Source organism: Cottoperca gobio, chromosome 13 (genome assembly GCF_900634415.1).
Source record: "Cottoperca gobio chromosome 13, fCotGob3.1, whole genome shotgun sequence".
In the NCBI taxonomy this organism is placed as follows: domain Eukaryota; kingdom Metazoa; phylum Chordata; class Actinopteri; order Perciformes; family Bovichtidae; genus Cottoperca; species Cottoperca gobio.
This window is the reverse complement of record NC_041367.1, coordinates 1,056,782-1,077,760: the sequence shown is the minus strand read 5'-3', so window position 1 is coordinate 1,077,760 and position 20,979 is coordinate 1,056,782. Positions and strand designations below refer to the sequence as shown.

The window sequence follows — 20,979 nt, the reverse complement described above, 5'->3', positions numbered from 1 at the left end:
GTGGTCATAAAATCCAAATATGTGTCCATTACTGGATTATTTATATTCCTTTAGTCCGTACGGGTCCAACGATCAAAATAAGCAAATCTGTTTTTCATTTAAATGAATCCAAATGACGTCCATTACTCACTGTCTGCAGCACTCTTCCTGCAGCGGGTTGTTGGGTCTTTCTGTTACCTTGCTGGCTTCAAAATTAAAGGGTCCCCACAATGTAGGCCTGACAGGCTGGGGTGTGTGTTCAGAGGATACAGTCTCAGAACTACATCAAATCAAATTAATGATTTGTAATTGATGTTATTCGATAGCCTAATTTGTATACAACTAATATTCATACTTTAGATAAACTATGATGGTATTTCCCATCTTTGCTGAGAGTTTTGTGTGAAGGGAATTAAAGGCCAAATATACACCGGTTCAGAGATTGAAGCGAAGTCAATCCTATTTCTTCTCGGTATTTGAGCCAATAAATGTGGATCTGAACATCCCTGTTATAAAGCTCTTTCACAGGGAGGCCGGGCTGTGCTCCTACGTACTTAGTTTTCCTTGTGTGAACAACAAAAACAAGCAGAAGGGAAAATAATCAGCTTTGATAGGACTCTTAGCACATCCCTAATATTTCATTAAGGTGGAGGTGACTTTCTCTTCATGGATTCTTCTGGAATTCAGAAATAATCCGTCAAGGATAAAAGACATTCTCAGTAATTATGGTTTCATGGTGGCTTAATACTCACATTTCTGTGCTTGTATGTTGCAGTGCAGCTGCCAGCCTTATGCCATTACAGACAGTCGCATTTCATCTGTGGTGTGCTTCAGCTGCAAATAGGGTCAGCTGTAAATACATATTGGACATGGAATTTGGCATTACACAGAAAATGACATCAAACACTGCAGCAGTGGCCACATACTACAGGACGTACGTCACATCACCACTGCAAACAGTGAGAAACGCACAAATACAGAAATCTCTCATGTGATCTTACTTAAATAAAAGAGTATTTGTAAGGGATGCACCTGAATCTGAACACGTTAGTAGGAAAAGCGCAAATTATGCAATGGAAACGGATATTATTGTATTGTTCGGGGGGAAAGCCCATGATCCCACCAACCGTGGCATCAAAATTAAGTTTATATCCTGTAGTTTTTTTGCAGAATGTGTTAATTTCCTCTATTTAAAAAATAAATAAAACATTACCTTGTTTTTCAGTCAATATTCATGTGTTTAAGATGTAAGACGCCGAACGTATCAGCCGAAGGTTTCATGGAGAATTGTGTTTAAAATGATATTGTCAGGTGACCATCGCTCGCTGTCTGCCGCACCTTTCCTGCACCGGGTTGTCGAGTCTTTCTGTTGCCTTGCTGCCTTCAAAATAAAAGTGTCCCCACAGTGTAGCTTGTTGCTGACGGATGAAAATACAACATTTAGCCGATTAAACTTTGTATAAACTACGCCCGCCTCCGGCACTCTATCCGATAACAGATACAGATAATGACGTCTCTGTACACCTCTTGTATTTGTATAAGTGAGAAGATGACTGAAGGCCTTTAAAACGTCTTCCTGTTTGATGTGATCCCCTGCAGGTACAGGAGCTGGTTGAGGACATAAAGCACTCGCTGGACCTCCGGCTGCAGGAGCTGGACTGGATGGACGAAGCCACCAAGGAGGCAGCCAGAGCAAAGGTTCAGAGCCCGACTCAGCTTCTGCATCACAAACACCACTCCCTGCCACATCCCATTAGTATTTGAAAAGGATTTCATTATTTCTTTGCGATTCCTTTCTTTCCGTATGGTTTGATTGATTGCTTTGTTAGATGGAAGTGTGTGATAGAATACATCAAGGGCTTGACATTGAGAAGTGAGGATCGCCTAATCCGGATCTCTCTGTGGTGCTGATTTAGGGTCTGCACTGCAAGATATCCCCTCTAATACTTTTACAATCTGAAGTTATAATCCTTTTAGAGGGCCATGCTGAATATAAAGAGCTTCCCTGTAATCCTATTACATTGGGTTTGCTTGATTAGTTGATGTGTGTGTGCATGTGCATGTGCATGTGCATGTGCGTGTGCGTGTGCTTCTTAGTTACTGCAAGTGGATGTGGGGTAATGTTGGACTTTCTCCTTTTCCTCCATCACACTCTTGTTCTTCTTCTCTTCAGCTGAAGCACATGATGGTGATGACAGGATACCCAGACTTCCTGCTCAAACCGGAGCTCATAGATCAAGAATACGGGGTGAGTCATGAGCCTTTTATTTACCTCTTACACATCACACAAACAAATCTAAAATGATTTTCAATCAGACATTACCATGCAACCCTGGGGATTGTATTCAGATGGAGCACAAACATCACATGCAGGAGCAGCCTGGTCTCAAGAATCACGTTCCCATACAAGGAAACGGCGTTGTCAAATACGCTTCGAGGGAAGACGTTTGTTTTTGACGTATAACAAATACGTTGGTAATCAAAGTCCACGGAGGTCCGTCAGACAATCCTTGAACTGGGCAACGGCTCATATGATATATTAACAGAAGTTATTTTCCATTCTTCGTGCATTCTAGTACGAATGTCCATCAACACGTGTCAATGTCGGCTTGTTACAAGTCTCTAAACTACTCGGTTACGTTGCGTTTCACACAAACAACCGTTTTCTTGGTGAAATTGTTATAAGACACCTCCACCCACCTCCATCCACCTCCACCCACCTCCACCTTGTCCCTACGTGGACTTTGACGCTCTTTATACTTCTCGCTTCACAAAAAACTTTAGCGATCGCTTGGTGAAATTGACGAGCTAAGCAGCAGTATATAAAGTAAGGCTGATTAAAACAAGCCTTCACCAGCTGCAATATTAAAGTGATGAACACATTAAAGCAGGGGTGTCAAACATGCGGCCCGCGGGCCCAAACCGGCCCGCCAGAGGGTCCAGTCCGGCCAGCGGGATGACTTTGCAAAGTGTAAAAATGTGTTGTTTTGATCATAAAGTAAAATCCTTTGTAGACACACTGATCTGTAAGTTGTAACACACATGTGTAAATAATAAACTGATTATATTGTTGAAACTACAACTTTCTTTATTAAGAAATGTCAGGTTGTTCATAATGTTATATCATGCTGTGATGTTACTGGTCCGGCCCACCTGAGATCACATTGTGCTGCATGTGGCCCCTGAACTAAAGTGAGTTTGACACCCCTGCATTAAAGCATCAATAAGAATAAAATATTATAATATATATTATTCTGAAATGGGCCGTCGTGCATAATAACAACTTTTACCTTTGGTACTTTACGTACATTTTGATGCTAATACTTTTGTACTTTTACTGAAGTAACATTTTTAATCAAGACTTCTTATTTCTTTTAAGATCTGAGTACTTTGTCCACCTCTATAATAAATAATGAGTGTATCTGCTCTGTGATTCGGAGATCCGGCTCCACCAAGTTTCCAGAAAACCGACATAGTAGTTGTTTCTGTGATCCTCCTGACAGACATACAAAAACACATTATTCTGGATTATAACTCCGTTTGGCGGCGGTAATACTAATCCTAACAAATTCAACTAAAGAAATGTCAAACTGCTCCTTTAATACATATCTTACAGTCAAGGTGTTCACACTCACTCACTTCACGTCTGTGGTTTTGCAGTTTGATGTGGACGAGAAGACCTATTTCAAAAACATCCTCAACAGCATCAAGTTCAACATCAAGATGTCCGTGAAGAAGATCCGTGAAGAAGTGGACAAGACGGCGTGAGTGTCATTTCTCCTCACATTACACGAGCTACGCTGGCCAGCCGTCTCCGCTCACTGACACGCGGTTCAAAGCAATTAAAGAAGATTGTATTTAAAATCCAGTGTGAACGAATGCAGCTGAGGCTCGCACTGCGTGAGTGCGTGTCTCTAATATGTTTGACATGCCTAACATGTGTCCCTGTGAATCCCTTTTTAGTTTGACATATTTGTTGATGCGCCTTTAAATCAAACCAACAGATACTAAATCGACACACACAGCTGGAGAAAATCCATTTGATTTACTTATCTGCAGCAGGCAGGCAGCAGCAAAGTGCTGTGGGACATGCGGTGGATGTTTCTGAAACAGCCCCGTACCCCTGGACGTGTCTCTCTGCTATGACAACACATTACAGTCACATTAGTATTCAAAGGTGCTCAAAAACAACTGTATCATTAGCCCACACTAAACGCCCTGAAGAGGTAAATCACATTTTCCCCCTTTATCACCAAAAAGTGAACATCATCACTTACACGATCTTGTCACTGAGAATGGAAAAAAGGGACACTCATAGAATGAGAGCAGAACGGACGCTGTTTTCTCTGGTTGTTTGACGAGTACAAAAGAAAATTGTTGTTAGTTGTGGCCACACACATCAGTGGATCCGTGACGTGAGGTCGCAGCTCGCCGGGAAGAGATCGGAAGCAGCGTCGGATAGCTAATTAGCTAGATAGTTAGTTAGCTAGATAGCTAGTTAGCCAGATTGCTAGTTAGCTAGATCGCTAGTTAGCTAGATAGCTAGTCCTTCTTGAGGTGGAGGGACTGTAAGACCCTGTGCTGCAGCTGGCTACAAGCCCGATGTTCGGCTCGTTTTCTGTAACCAGCGTAGCATTAAAGTGCGGTGGAATTAGTTAGCTATCTAGCATACAGCTGTGTAGTGAGCTTGCTAATTCTGCCATGCTTCAATGCTACAAAGGTTACAGAAAATGAGCCGAACATGAAGCATTAAGTTGTTAAAACTATGAAAAAACTAATTCCATATTTATTGCAGAAGCCTTTGCTCTCTGCACCATGACACTACTTTTTGATATATATTTATATATGTACATAGTGAAATGTGTCAAATGTTTGTCTTTGTTGTCCCTATCTTTAGCCGTATTTCTGTGACATTGACGTCAAACGATGCTACTGCATTCGTTTTTAGTCGTTTCTGAAAAACCTCGCCTCAGTGAGTCTACGAAGTACACAGACGTTAGCCCGCTACAATAGCATCCATGATGTGTCGAAGGGGAATGTCCGCTCTACTCTCCTTCTATTTCTACGCTTTGTCTCTCCACAGTCGACGCAGAGCCATCACTTCAAGAATAAGGGCATCTCACACTTTCAGAGTTAGTCATTTCGGGGATTTTGTGCCATCGATTGGTCTGGCTTTAAGTGGATTACCATAAAGGAACTGTCCGTAGTTTCATATGCAGAGAGGAAATTTGGCCATGGGACCACACACACACTGAATATTTCTCACAGGGGGGTTTAGAGAGAGAGATAGGCAGAAGTGTTTGGGATTCTGCTCAGGATCGGGGGGTTTCGAGTCGGTAGATTGGTGATTTAAGTGTGTGTGTGTGTGTGTGTGTGTGTGTGTGTGTGTGTGTGTGTCTGTGTGTGTGTGTGTGTCTGTGTGTGTGTGTGTGTCTGTGTGTGTGTGCGTGTGTGTGTGTGTGTGTGTGTGTGTGTGTGTGTGTGCGTGTGTGTGTGTGTGTGTGTGTGTGTGTGTGTCTGTGTGTGTGTGTGTCTGTGTGTGTGTGCGTGTGTGTGTGTGTGAGGATCACATCTTTGAAACCCTGTTTGTTTGATGCTGTTCTCTTCAGGTGGCTTCTCCCCCCACAGGCTCTTAATGCCTACTACCTCCCTAACAAGAATCAAATGGGTGAGTGCCTGACTCTTCATCGTACATATTGATATTTGTCATCTGTCTCCACACACACACACAAACAATCCTTCCCCCATTGCCATTCTGCACCACGACATGGACTGTGCATTAGTTACACGCAATTACACCATGTTGCCACCTGTTTTCAACAAGTCATGTCAATCTCGCTTAGTTGGCCGCTTAGAAAAACAAAACCTGCGTCCACCTCCTCATATCATATTCCTTGTCATCACTCACTTTCTGCTTCAATCTCCACCTCACATACTTAATACCCCCCTGGAGGAAAAACAAGCAGTAACACTGTCCCAAGTTTTAACAAATCTGGCCTTGCGCTGTCACCCCTCTCCCTCCCCCTCTCCCTCCTCCTCCCCCTCCTCCTCGTCTTCTCCCACAATCGGCCGGCTGTCTGAGCTGCCTGCCTGCTGGATTAAATCCCTCGCAGAAAAATCAATGTTGTGCTGGCGCAGGCTGATGCTAGAGGACAGGAGGAGTCAGACAAACACAGTCATCACAGGCCCCTGGGTCGTTTCTTTCCAAACCCACACACATTATTTCTCTCACTTAAACCAGCCACTTCACTTCTCAGCTCGGTATTCATTTTCATACTCAAAACCAAATTAACCCCACTAACCCTATAGCCCACTTTAAAGTGTACCATCTCTTTGGCTTCCTTTATTTCAGGTTCTGTTTCCAAGATAAAGAGACAAGGACAGAGATTTAATTAAAAGTAGCTCTCTAATATAGTTTTGTTCTCTTCTTCAGCAGCTTTGGCTGAATCAGAATTTATTTCACTGACACATCTTAAATCCTGACTGAATACTTACAGCTGCAATTGTAATTGTTCAAATTGCCATTTTTTGTATTCGATTTGTCTGTTTTCTTTGAGTGCTGACATAAATAATAATAATAAAATAATTAGTTCTTGCATTTCTTCAACTGTACAATATAGGATGTAAATTAGAACAATATCTTTATAATGTAAATATTTGTATTCATTATCATCATTAAGCATTCAGGCCTTTTAAATTAAATAAACACATTAACTGGTTGTTTTTACCAATATGTTTTCCAAACCATCCTGTACATATTTCACAGGGTAAGTGAAATCTCTGACCTGCTGGTGGCGCTAGAGGAAACCTTTGGAAATGTTTGAGTTCAAGAGATAGTTATGATTTCAATAAACTAAATAGCCTCTTCAGAGTGTGAAGCCATCGTTGGTAGATGCAGCTTCCTCTGCAGGAAGCAAGAGCTGCTGTGGACGGACAGGAAGAGGCCTCACCATACGTCCGACAGAGGAGTCTCAGAGTCTTTATAGTTGTTCTGTCTCTTTTTGGTCGTTTTTGTATATTATATATTTATATAACATATATATATAATATATATATATATAATATATATTATATATAATATATATATAATATATATTTAGATATATTATATATAATATATTAAATATATTATATATATATATTTAGATATATTATATATATAATATATATATATAATATATATTATATATAATATATATATATAATATATATTTAGATATATTATATATAATATATAAAATATATTATATATATATATTTATATAAAATATATTATATATATTATATATGAAATATTATATAAAAGATATATTATAAATATTATATATATATACTTGCATAATTGCATCTTTTTTGGTCATTTTGTGTCTTTTCGTTGTTGTTTTGAGTCTTTTTGTATTTGTGTAGTCATGTTGTGTCTCTGTTCCGTAATGAATCTTTGGCTGTGGAGGAGACTGATTTGTATTTTTTACATACTGTGCGCTGAAAGAAAAGCATTTGTGGTAAATAGAGAGACTTTCTGTCATTGTCCTCTGTAGCAGCACTATTTCACGTCCTAGCTCGTGCAGCTTTAAGGCGCCAGTGTTTTACATTTCCTTCTAACTGTCTTTTCCCTGAGAGGACACTGAATCAATGTGCTGACTTTGATGTATGTCTAAGAAAAACTTTTCCTGCTTAACTGAAACCAGTGTGTGATACTCAGACATTTCCTCTTCACTCATGATGTTTCTTTCTCTCTTTTCCAGTGTTTCCTGCCGGCATCCTTCAGCCCACTCTCTACAACCCTGAGTTCCCCCAGTGAGTAGATCTCAGTCGCTGCCGCTGTCAGCAGCCTCCCCACGGCCACAACAACAAAGCTCATTAAAGGCTACGTTAGTCCGGCAACACCTCTACTTCTTTGAATTCCTAACACACCTGATTGAACCAATTTAACTACCCACCAGGAGCTCAATTACTCAACAAGGTGCCGCTAATGGAACAGGTGTCATTGAGAGGTCGCCTCCCTAAATCTGAGTCCATCGAGTAATGTGATGGTGCATGAAAGTAGATGGCCTCCCTGTTTGTCTCAGTGAGCGCTTTGTGATGACAAAGTCAGGAATTAGAGTCACAGCATTATTGGACTCTTCGTAACTTTAAATTGCTTTGTTTAAATTATTAAATAAATAGTCGTACATTAAAGTTGTACATTTGGAAAGAAGCAGATGCTTTTCAAAGTAAAATGTTTCAGTGCTGTAAATTCAGTTGTATTCAGTATTCAATTTCACAATTAGGAATTCTGATGCTGGATGTTTGGATGGATGTTTGGATGGATTGATGTTTGGATGGATTGTTTGGGTTTGGATGGATGTTTTGAATGGATTGATGTTTGGATGGAGTTTGGATGGATGTTTGGATGGATGGATGTTTGGATGGATGTTTGGATGGATGTTTGGATGGATGTTTGGATGGATGGATGTTTGGATGGATGTTTGGATGGATGGATGTTTGGATGGATTGATGTTTGGGATGGATGGATGGATGGATGGATGTTTGGATGGATGGATGGATGGATGGATGGATGTTTGGATTGATGTTTGGATGGATAGATGTTTGGATGGATGGATGTTTGGATGGATGTTTGGATGGATGTTGGTGGATGGATGTTTGGATGGATTGATGTTGGATGGATGGATGGATGTTTGGATGGATGGATGGATGGATGTTTGGATTGATGTTTGGAGGATAGATGTTTGGATGGATGTTTGGATGGATGGATGTCTGGATGGATGGATGGATTGATGTTTGGATGGATGATGATGAATGGATGTTTGGATGGATGGATGGATATTTGGATGGATTTGATGGATGGATGGATGTTTGGATGGATTGGATGGATGGATGGATGTTTGGATGGATGGATGGATGTTTGGATGGATTGATGGATGTTTGGATGGATGTTTGGATGGGTGGGTGTATAGATGGATGGATTGATGGATGTTTTAAATGGATGGATTGATGGATGTTGGATGGATGGATGTTAGATGGATGGTGATGGATGTTGGATGGATGTTGGATGGATGGATGTTTAGATGGATGGATTGATGGATGTTTGGATGGATGTTTGGATGGATGTTTGGATGGATGTTTAAATGGATGGATTGATGGATGTTTGGATGGATGGATGTTTAGATGGATGGATTGATGGATGATGGATTGATGGATGTTTGAATGGATGTTTAAAAGATACAAAGATACAATACAGAGGACACACAGATACAAACACACCCTGATGCACCATCTGTTTGTGGTTTTCTGAACAAGTACAGCTTTTAAAATTCCAAGTGATACAGGCACAAAGGAGTTCTTAAACCGATTAAATTTGCTGAGCTCTGCATCGTCTCCCTGACAGAAGCAGCTCAAACTGTGAGAACAGAATATGGGATGGATCACAGAGGGTTCTCTTCACTTGTTTATGTCAACACTGGTCAAAGTGAGAGACTGAATATTACCATGATCTTTCTGAACGATGATTTTCATTTTAGTCTGAACAGGAAGCTTCTAAAACCAGGCAGGTTGTCCACATCTGATCAATCTCTCCAGAACAGCCTGAGAAAACAAAAACAACACGTAAACGTCTATGTAAAATATACATTCTCTGGAGGAGTCAAGGACAAACCAGTTTAAAGTGTTATCAGTGTGGACACCAAGAAACCTATAAGACTGAACTTGTGTATAACTGTGATCATCAACCTCTTCAAAAGTAATCTCAGTTTTTCCAACATTTAAAAAGATGTGATTTGTGTTACTTCTGCATGATGTTTGTATCATCATGCCTTTAAAGTAAACTTTACATAGCAGAACCGTCTGAGTATTTAAAACTACAGAGCGAAGATTGATAAAAAGCAGCCGAGCACAAGGGCCCTACAAAATGATTTAAACCCAATGCACTGCAGCACTGATGAATGTGCAGGTAAACTGTTTCATAGCTTTTGTTAACAAAGCTGAGCACACCTACAGCTGCCAGTATTCAGTATGACTCAGCCATTACATAGGAAACTGTCCAAACAGCTGCACCTGCTGCATTCTTACAGGGGCTGAGAGATTTGGGAAAAATATCTAATTGTGATTCAATTTGACTGATATTGCATTTGTGATATGATTCACGATGTTGGAGGCATACATTTGCATCATCTTTCTCCCACACACACAAACATTTCACAATTAGCAGTGTGTGTACCCAACATTAGCTAACACTTGTACGTCTTCATTAGAGGTGATCACCACTACCTGCTGCCATGCATGCTAATCAATATTAATTAATGATGTAGGGTGTGTGTGTTCCTGTCCCCCTGAAGTTATTACTGCAGTAGACCTAACCTCCCATAAACTCTCACTCCCACACACACACACACACACACATCTCCACCCCGGCGTCGAATATAATGAAGCTTCAATCAGCCAGTTAGTTTTAGCGGGGGAGTCGGGCCGGTGTGAGGCAGCGTATCGACTAGCTGTCAGAAAGTCATTTTCCGATGTAGCCATGTGAATAGCCCCGAGTCTGCCCTCTCATCGCTCTCTATATCTGCATGTGGCACAAAGGCAGCTCTCCAGCTCGGCGCAGGGTCAAGGAGAGGTGGGGCGGCCCGCTGCTTTCTTTCGGAAGCAGGGGGCTTATGCACGATGTGGGCCGGTGGGGGCTACACAAGGTTGAGTTGCATTTTGTATCAACAACTTGGGAGATTAAGATTTATGTTCACACTGCAGCTGAAAGGTCCCGGTGCAAGATTTCCCCTCACATGTAACACAGATGTTTTCTAATCAGCGTGAACAGGAACATGGCCTTGATCTTCTTCTTTTTCAATCTGAGCCACGTGGATCCAAAATGACATCCCAAGTGCAACTCGCACTTTATGGCTGAGCACAATTAGCAATGAGGACATTGGGACAAAAGAGGGGAGAGAAAGCCCCAGAGCTGTCTGTAATGAGACACCTCAAATCAGTCAAAAGGGACATTGCTTTGTCCTAACGCGAGTGCATAAGCATAGCCTACTTTGGCTTTCTGTAAGAGCAAGTACCTTTTCACTAGATATTACTTTTTCTCTTTTCTTAAACTGCCAATTTCATGCTAAATTAAGAAGCTGTGTACAACATGTTCAAGACCTTTAAAGAATAGTTTCTTTCTTTCTGGAAGTTCAAGAACAATTCCACTCTCATGTCTGTGCATTAAATAGAAGCTAGAGCCAGGAGACGCTTAGCTTAGCATAAAGACTGTAGGCAGGGGGAAGTAACAACATCTGTCTACCAGCATCTGTAAAGTTATATCTTATTTATTCACTTTATACAAAAACCAAGAGCCAGGCGAGCTGTTCCCCATGTTCATGCTAAGCTAACTGTGTCCTAAATACAAATATGCAACATGCAGTCCTCTCCTTCCATCTCCCCAACAAAGAACATTTATTTATATATAATGTTATTATATTATATATACCTATTTATGTTTGTATAATACTCACACCTCGAGCCTCCTGAATCTGCAAAATAATTGTTAAGGAATTTTCTTTCAAAAGTTCTAAGTTTAGGCAATCCAAGACTTTTTAAGCACTTGTAGATACTAAGAAGGTTTTGTGTGATGTTCAATGTTTCTCTTTGCTGCCTCCAGGTCTCTGAACTATGGAGGAATAGGAGCGATCATTGGCCATGAGCTCACACATGGATATGATGACTGGGGTAAGAATTACAACCTCTTCACTTTCAATCCATTATAACAATTCTCACACACCCATTTCCCACCATTTTGCCTTGTACTCCCGATCTTGCACTATTCTATTTTGCAGAAAAAACCAAGGGTTCCCTGATGATCTGTGTTATTTATCGGCTGTTTTGAGCCACAATCTCTAACTTTCATTTCCGGTCACAAGTGCTGCCCTTTAAGAAACATCAGAAGACTTTAAAATAAAATAAAAGCGTGAAATCTCTACCTGCCACCTTCCAAACACTGGAGCAACTTTGAGTGGGACTGACTGGTAGGTTGGTGCACCACCAGAGTCTTTCTCAGACAGTCTACTAATCTACTTCAGTTGGTTTGACTCCTGCAGCAACCAAAAGCTTCAACGATGACGTGCTGGGCAGCTTTTTGGACCGTGAAGGAAAGTTGCAGGTTGTGTTGTCTCCATGCTAACACTGCCCCCCTGCCCTTTTGCCCTTCATCTTAGTGATGCAATGGTTCATGTCCCTAGGGGGCCAGTACGACCGCCATGGCAATCTCAAACAGTGGTGGACAGAGGAGTCCTACAGAAAGTTCCAGAAGAAGGCTGAATGTATCGTCAAGCTCTACGATAACTTCACCGTTTATAACCAGAAGGTGGGTCTGCACACACACACACACTGCACGAATCCCTACCTGCGTGGGCACCTGGTGAAGTTGGTCGGAATAAACTTGGAAGGATACATATTAGGCAGGAAGTCTGTGGGTCCAAAAATGTAATTGAAACAGAGAAATTAAGGGCAGACACTCGAGGTGAATATTATAATTTTTAAGTGATGGATATCAGCAGGAAACTTCATTACTGACAGTAATTTAAAAAAATATATTTCAAGTTTTCTAAATGTGATGTTTAAATATGTAAATGAGACATTCTCTTATTATATGTACTGATCTGCTCCATGTCCAGACGTAAAGAGAAGTCTGGATGAAGCAGGTTCAAAGTGTTTGATGTTGTTCACATGTCAAAGGTTTGTACAGATTCTGGATCTGTCTTTGTATCACTCCATAAATCACTAAATCCTGTCAACACACAGAACTCTGTGCATCTCCTGCATGTAGTGAGTGTAGCGTGTATAACATGAGCTGTGAGTGACATGTGAACAAAGCCCTCTGCACAAAGCTTCAGAATATAGAGAGGAATGAAAGTGGAAAGTTTGGTGTATGTAAGTGCTGCTGAAGTGGAGACTTCTGCTGAAGAGTGGGAGAAAAAGCTCCTTTAGAGATATGTATTGTAACATTCATACATGTTGTACACACTACAGGTGAACAGGGTCATACATGTTGTACACACTACAGGTGAACAGAGTCATACATGTTGTACACACTACAGGTGAACAGAGTCATACATGTTGTACACACTACAGGTGAACAGGGTCATACATGTTGTACACACTACAGGTGAACAGGGTCATACATGTTGTACACACTACAGGTGAACAGAGTCATACATGTTGTACACAGTACAGGTGAACAGAGTCATACATGTTGTACACACTACAGGTGAACAGAGTCATACATGTTGTACACACTACAGGTGAACAGGGTCATACATGTTGTACACACTACAGGTGAACAGAGTCATACATGTTGTACACACTACAGGTGAACAGAGTCATACATGTTGTACACACTACAGGTGAACAGGGTCATACATGTTGTACACACTACAGGTGAACAGAGTCATACATGTTGTACACACTACAGGTGAACAGAGTCATACATGTTGTACACACTACAGGTGAACAGAGTCATACATGTTGTACACACTACAGGTGAACAGGGTCATACATGTTGTACACACTACAGGTGAACAGGGTCAAACATGTAACTAACAGATATCATGAAGCTTCCCCACTTCATGACTCACATCAACACAGTTTATATTACAGGTGTTTAATATGTACATGAGGCGTTATGTAATGTAGCTGTGGAGAGTTTAAATCTACACACACAGTTACAAACACACACTCTCATGTTCTCATGCTTCCTCTCGTCTGAAGAAGACGAGTTCTGGAAGATAAATAATGTAAAATCTGAAACTTGACCAGAGCATGAACACGATGTTTTGCCTCCTAAATAATAAAATCAACAGGACAAATGTGAATCTTCTCTTTGAGTCAGTACAATCCTTCATCTTGGAAACATAACTGGTTGCTCTGTATATTGAGCCGTAGATGAAGAATGCATGTTTGTTTCTGTGGAATCCTGAAAAAGTTAAATGATAATTTATATCAGCTACTTAAATAAACTCAGGGACTGTCTGAATCTCTAAAGGGAACATGTTATACATATTATGCTCATTTCCAGGTTCGTACTGTATTTTGAGTTCCCTTTAAATAAAACTTTGCTGCTCCTGATTGAACAACGTGGAAGCATTTGCTCCTTTGCCCTCTTGCACAAACATTTTCTATGATAGCATTACATATATGTATATAGTTTTATAAATCCTATAATATGATGCAGTTCAGATTAAATCTGTTTTAATCTGATTATCTTTGGGAGACTGTTGCAATATGTTTGTTCAGACTACAAATAGATGCTCATTACATGTATGGAACACATCTGCATTACACATGTGGAAGTGGAGTTAATGTGGGCATTAACCGAAGCAGGAAGAGTTTAATACCTTATTGAGTTGCATTCTGGGAAATGTAGGATGCAGGGTTTCTGGAGCTAAAAGTCAGAATCGCTTCACTTCTGCTGCTCAGAGTGAAAGAGTGTGTATACAGTGTGTAGTGTACAGTGTGTAGTATACAGTGTGTAGTGTACAGTGTGTAGTGTACAGTGTGTAGTGTACAGTGTGTAGGTACAGTGTGTAGTGTACAGTGTGTAGTGTACAGTGTGTAGTATACAGTGTGTAGTGTACAGTGTGTAGGGTACAGTGTGTAGTGTACAGTGTGTAGTATACAGTGTGTAGTGTACAGTGTGTAGTATACAGTGTGTAGGGTACAGTGTGTAGTGTACAGTGTGTAGTGTACAGTGTGTAGTGTACAGTGTGTAGTATACAGTGTGTAGTGTACAGTGTGTAGTATACAGTGTGTAGTGTACAGTGTGTAGTGTACAGTGTGTAGGGTACAGTGTGTAGTATACAGTGTGTAGTGTACAGTGTGTAGGGTACAGTGTGTAGTGTACAGTGTGCAGTGTACAGTGTGTAGTGTACAGTGTGTAGGGTACAGTGTGTAGTGTACAGTGTGTAGTGTACAGTGTGTAGTGTGTGTAGTGTACAGTGTGTAGTGTACAGTGTGCAGTGTACAGTGTGTAGGGTACAGTGTGCAGTGTACAGTGTGTAGGGTACAGTGTGCAGTGTAGTGTAAGTGTACAGTGTACAGTGTGTAGGTGACAGTGTTACAGTGTGTAGTGTACAGTGTGTAGTGTACAGTGTGTAGTGTACAGTGTTGTAGTGTACAGTGTGTAGTGTACAGTGTGTAGTGTACAGTGTGTAGTGTACAGTGTGTAGTGTACAGTGTGTAGGGTACAGTGTGTAGTGTACAGGTGGTAGTGACAGTGTGTAGTGTACAGTGTGTAGTGTACAGTGTGTATAGGTACGTGTGTAGTGTACAGTGGTGTAGTGTACAGTGTGTAGTGTACAGTGTGGTAGTGTACCAGTGTGTAGTGTACAGTGTGTAGTGTACAGTGTGATAGTATACAGTGTGTAGTGTACAGGGTGTAGTGTACAGTGTGTAGTGTACAGTGTGTAGTGTACGTGTGTAGTATACAGTGTTAGGGTACAGTGTGTAGTGTACAGTGTGCAGTGTACAGTGTGTAGTACAGTGTGTAGGGTACAGTGTGTAGGGTACAGTGTGTAGGGTACAGTGTGTAGTGTACAGTGTGTAGGGTACAGTGTGTAGTGTACAGTGTGTAGTGTACAGTGTGTAGTGTACAGTGTGTAGGGTACAGTGTGTAGTATACAGTGTGTAGTATACAGTGTGTAGGGTACAGTGTGTAGTGTACAGTGTGTAGGGTACAGTGTGTAGTGTACAGTGTGTAGTGTACAGTGTGTAGTGTACAGTGTGTGTGGCTGCACATTTCCCTAAATGTTTAACTTTTCTTTTAAAAACTGTTGAATCATAAAACGAGATCAGCGAGAAGGAACTTCTGACAGAATACTCACATTTAGGGTTGTGTGTGTGTGTGTGTGTGTGTGTGTGTCTGTGTGTGTGTGTATGTGTATTAGGTGAACGGCCGGCTGACGCTGGGGGAGAACATCGCAGACATGGGAGGACTCAAGCTGTCATACTATGTGAGTATTCAAATACTTTGTCTAATATTTAGAGTTTGTTCATCACTATATAGCACCTCGGAAGTCCCTTCATAAAGTGTGTGTGTGTGTGTGTGTGTGTGTGTGTGTGTGTGTGTGTGTGTGTGTGTGTGTGTGTGTGTGTGTGATTGGCCACCGCGCCGTGATGTCGGGCTGTGGTTCTCCTTTTGTCATCAGAGCGTTCTACTCCTTCTACACATTTAGTTTATTCACACGTGACAAAGCAAGAACTATATTTTGTAATTATTTCCCAAATTAATCTCGCTCTGCTCTCATCTCTCGCTCGCTGCAGCTCACACACTTTATACAAATGATGTGCCATGACATCACTTATATGCAAATGAGCGTATACATTTTGTAGAAAAGAGGTTTCAATTATTTTATTTTATTTTTTTACATTTTTTAAGCAATTGGGATGTAATAATAATAATAATAATAGTCCATCCATCAATCGTCTACCTTACGCTTATCCAGGATCGGATCGCGGGGGCAGCAGCTCCAGTAAAGAACCCCAATCTTCCCTTCTCCGGGCCACATCCTCCAGCTCCGACTGGGGGATCCTGAGGCGTTCCCAGGCCAGTGAGGAGATATAATCTCTCCACCGAGTCCTGGGTCTTCCCCGTGGTCTCCTCCCAGCTGGACGTGCCTGGAACACCTCACCTAGGGAGGCGCCCAGGTGGCTCCTTACTAGATGAACCACCTCAACTGGCTCCTTTCAACGTAAAGGAGCAGCGGCTCTACTCCGAGTCTCTCCTGATGGCTGAGCTTCTCACCCTATCTCTAAGGGAGACGCCAGCCACCCGTCTGAGAAAACCCATTTTGGACGCTTGTACCCGTGATCTCGTTCTTTCGGTCATGACCCAGCCTTCATGACCATAGGTGAGGGTAGGAGCGAAGATCGACCGGTATATTGAGAGCTTTGCCTTCTGGCTCAGCTGTCTTTTCGTCACCATGGTGCGGTAAAGTGACTGTAATACCGCCCCCGCTACTCCGAATCTCCGGCCAATCTCTCGCTCCATCGTCCACTCACTCGCGAACAAGACCCCGAGATACTTGAACCCCCACACATGGGGTAATGGCTCATTCCCTACCCGGAGTAGGCAATCCACCGGTTTTCTGCTGAGAGCCATGGCCTCAGATTTTGAGGTGCTGACCCTCATACCAACCGCTTCACACTCGGCTGCGAACCGCTCCAGTGAATGTTGAAGGTCACAGACCGATGATGCCATAAGAACCACATCATCTGCAAAGAGCAGCGATGAAATCCTCAGGTCACCGAACTGCCACCCCTCTCCTCCACGACTACGCCTCGATATCCTATCCATGAAAATCACGAACAGGATTGGTGATAAAGCGCAGCCCTGGCGGAGGCCAACATTCACTGGGAACGAGTCCGACTTACTGCCGAGTATCCGGACACAACTCTTGCTTTGGGCGTACAGGGATTAGGATGGCCCTCAGAAGTGACCCCCTCACCCCATACTCCCGCAGCACCTCCCACAGTATCACCCGGAAGACCCGGTCATACAGCTTCTCCAGATCCACAAAACATATGTAGACTGGATGGGCGTACTCCCAGGCCCCCTCCAGGATCCTTGCGAGAGTAAAGAGTTGGTCCGTTGTTCCACGACCAGGACGGAATCCGCATTGTTCCTCTTCAATCAGAGGTTCGACTACCGGCCGAACCCTCCTTTCCAGTACCTTGGAGTAGACTTTACCAGGGAGGCTGAGAAGTGTAATACCCCTGTAGTTGGCACACACTCTCTGGTCCCCCTTTTTAAATAGGGGAACCACCACCCCGGTCTGCCAACCCCTAGGCACTGTCCCAGACTTCCACGTAATGTTGACGAGGCGTGTCAACCAAGACAGCCCCTCAACACCCAAAGCCTTCAGCATTTCTGGATGGATCTCATCAACCCCTGCAGCTTTGCTACTGTGGAGTTGTTTGACTACCTCAGTGACTTCCATCAGGGAAATTGACGATGATCCCCCATCAGCTTCCAGCTCTGCCTCTACCATCGAGGGCGTGTTAGTCGGATTCAAGAGTTCCTCAAAGTGCTTCTTCCACCGGCCGATAACCTTCTCAGTCAAAGTCAGCAGGGTCCCACCCTTGCTGTACACAGCTTGGATGGTTCCTCGCTTCCCCCTCCTGAGGTGCCGGATGGTTTTCAAGAAGCACCTTGGTGCCGACCAAAAGTCCTTCTCCATAGCTTCTCCGAACTTCTCCCACACCCGCTGCTTTGCCTCTGACACGGCAGAGGCTGCCGCCCTTCTAGTCCTTCGGTACCCTGCAACTATTTCCGGAGTCCTCCCGGATAACATAACCCGGAAGGACTCCTTCTTCAGTCGGACGGCTTCCCTGACCACCGGGGTCCACCACGGTGTTCGAGGGTTACCGCCCCTTGAGGCACCTAAGACCTTGAGACCACAGCTCATCACCGCAGCTTCAGCAATAGAGGTTTTGAACAATGCCCCCAACCTCAACAGGGATGTCTGAAAAGCTCCGCCGGAGGTGTGAGTTGAAGATCCCCAGGACAGGGGCTTCCTCCAGACGTTCCCAGTTCACCGCACTACCCGTTTGGGTTTACCAGGTCTGTCCAGAGTCTTCCCCCACCCCTTGATCCAACTCACCACCAGATGGTGATCAGTCCACAGCTCCGCCCCTCTCTTCACCCGAGTGTCCAAAACATGCGGCCTCAGATCAGATGATACGATTACAAAATCGATCATTGACCTTTGGCCTAGGGTGCTCTGGTACCACAGTGCACTTATGAGCATCCTTATGTTCGAACATGGTGTTTGTTATGGCCATTCCATGACTAGCACAGAAGTCCAACAACAAACGACCGTTCGGGTTTAGATCAGGGAGGCCCGTTCCTCCCAATCACGCCTCTCCAGGTGTCTCCATCGTTTCCCACGTGTGCGTTGAAGTCTCCCAGCAAGACTACGGAGTCCCCTACTGGAGCACCATGCAGGGCTCCATTCAGGGTCTCCAAGAAGGCCGAATACTCCGAACTGCGGTTTGGGGCATAGGCACAACCAACAGTCAGAGTTTTCCCCCCCCATAACCCGAAGGCGTAGGGAGGCGACCCTCTCGTCCACTGGGGTAAACTCCAACGTAGCGGCGCTCAGCCGGGGGCTAGTGAGTATCCCCACCCCGGCCCGACGCCTCACACCTTGGGCAACTCCGGAGAAGAATAGAGTCCAACCCCTTTCCAGGAGTACGGTTCCAGAGCCAAGACTGTGCGTAAAGGTAAGCCCCACCAGATCCAACTGGTAGCGATCCACCTCCCACACTAGTTCCGGCTCCTTCCCCCACAGAGAGGTGACGTTCCACGTCCCCAGAGCCAGCCTCTGCTGCCCGGGTCTGGTCCGTCAAGGTCCCTGACCATCACTGCCACCCGTGTGACAGCACACCCGACCCCAGCAGTTTTTCCCATGAGTGGTGGGCCCACAGGATGGATGGATGGGAGGCACCACGTAGCTTCTTCGGGCTGTGCCTGACCGGGCTCCGTGGCAAACCCGGCCACCAAGCGCTTGCTGTAGGGCCCTCCCTCCGGGCCTGGCTCCAGACGGGGGCCCCAGGCTTCCTCCGGGCAGGGTCTCTCCTTTACTTTCCCTTTTTTTTATAAAGTCGTTTTTGAACCATTCTTAGTCTGGCCCCTCGGCTGAGACCAATTTGCCTTGGGAGACCCTACCAGGAGCACTAGGCTCCAGACAACACAGCTCTCAGGTTCATAGGGACACACAAACCTCTCCACCACGATAAGGTGATGGTGCCCAGAGGATAATAATAATAATAAAAATTATAATAATAATAATAATAATAATAATAATAATAATAATAATAATAATAATAATAATAGTAATAATAATAATAATAATAATAATAATAGTAATAATAATAGTAATTTATAGAATAAAGTAATTTATTTCCAGAAGAAGTACATTACAAGGCAGGATTTGTGATTAATTTTCTTTTTAACTCATTTTAAGAATAATAAGAAACAAATATAAAACATTTAAAGCATTTAAAGAGTGCCCCTCGTCGTCCCGACTGCTCGATGTCTCCCTCAGTAATCTTTTATAAAACGTTTCTGCCTCTCAATGTGTATTTTAAAAGGCTTAAAATTAACATATATTTCTAAAATGTTAATATAATCTAGTTAAGACTCATATATAAATAACAACATCCTGATGAAGAACAGAAACATTTGATCTCTTTTCTCACTTTCTGCCATAAAACGTAGTTTCTCACGTTTTCAAAACATTTAAAAAGACTCTCCTCTCTCCTCTCCTCGCCTCCTCACCTCCTCTTCTCTCCTCCTATCCTCCTCTCCTCTCACCTCCTCACCTCTCCTCCTCACCTCTCCTCCTCTCCTCCTCTCCTCTCTTCTCTCTCTCCTCCCCTCTCCTCTCCTTTCACCTCCTCACCTCTCCTTCTCTCCTTCTCTCCTCCTCATCTCTCCTCCTCCTCCTCCTCCTCACCTCCTCTCCTCTCTTCTCTCTCTCTCCTCCCCTCTCCTCTCCTTTCACCTCCTCACCTCTCCTTCTCTCCTCCTCATCTCTCCTCCTCTCCTCTCCTCCTCTCACCTCCTCTCCTCCTCTCCTCCTCACCCTCCTCTCCTCTCTCCTCCTCTCCTCTCACCTCCTCACCTCTCCTCCTCACCTCTCCTCCTCTCCTCCTCTCCTCTCTCCTCCTCTCCTCTCACCTCCTCACCTCTCCTCCTCTCCTCTCTCCTCCTCTCCTCTCACCTCCTCACCTCTCCTCCTCACCTCTCCTCCTCTCCTCTCACCTCCTCACCTCTCCTCCTCTCTCCTCTCCTCTCCTCTCACCTCCTCACCTCTCCTCCTCACCTCTCCTCCTCTCCTCCTCTCCTCTCTCCTCCTCTCCTCTCACCTCCTCACCTCTCCTCCTCCTCTCCTCCTCACCTCCTCTCCTCCTCTCCTCTCTCCTCCTCTCCTCTCACCTCCTCACCTCACCTCTCCTCCTCTCCTC

The 20,979-nt window shown here is 43.5% G+C and overlaps 1 protein-coding gene across 1 annotated transcript in view; it reads left to right on the top strand.

The window, feature by feature from the left end:
* The window catches only part of ecel1 (endothelin converting enzyme-like 1), a 44,496-nt gene that overhangs the window by 19,985 nt on the left and 3,532 nt on the right, over nucleotides 1-20,979 (top strand). The window contains exons 7-14 of the mRNA XM_029446455.1: nucleotides 1,579-1,677; nucleotides 2,153-2,227; nucleotides 3,640-3,743; nucleotides 5,589-5,647; nucleotides 7,725-7,776; nucleotides 11,618-11,685; nucleotides 12,195-12,319; nucleotides 15,897-15,962. Of these exons, the coding sequence (XP_029302315.1) occupies nucleotides 1,579-1,677; nucleotides 2,153-2,227; nucleotides 3,640-3,743; nucleotides 5,589-5,647; nucleotides 7,725-7,776; nucleotides 11,618-11,685; nucleotides 12,195-12,319; nucleotides 15,897-15,962 (648 nt within the window). The remainder of the gene's footprint in view (nucleotides 1-1,578; nucleotides 1,678-2,152; nucleotides 2,228-3,639; nucleotides 3,744-5,588; nucleotides 5,648-7,724; nucleotides 7,777-11,617; nucleotides 11,686-12,194; nucleotides 12,320-15,896; nucleotides 15,963-20,979) is intronic.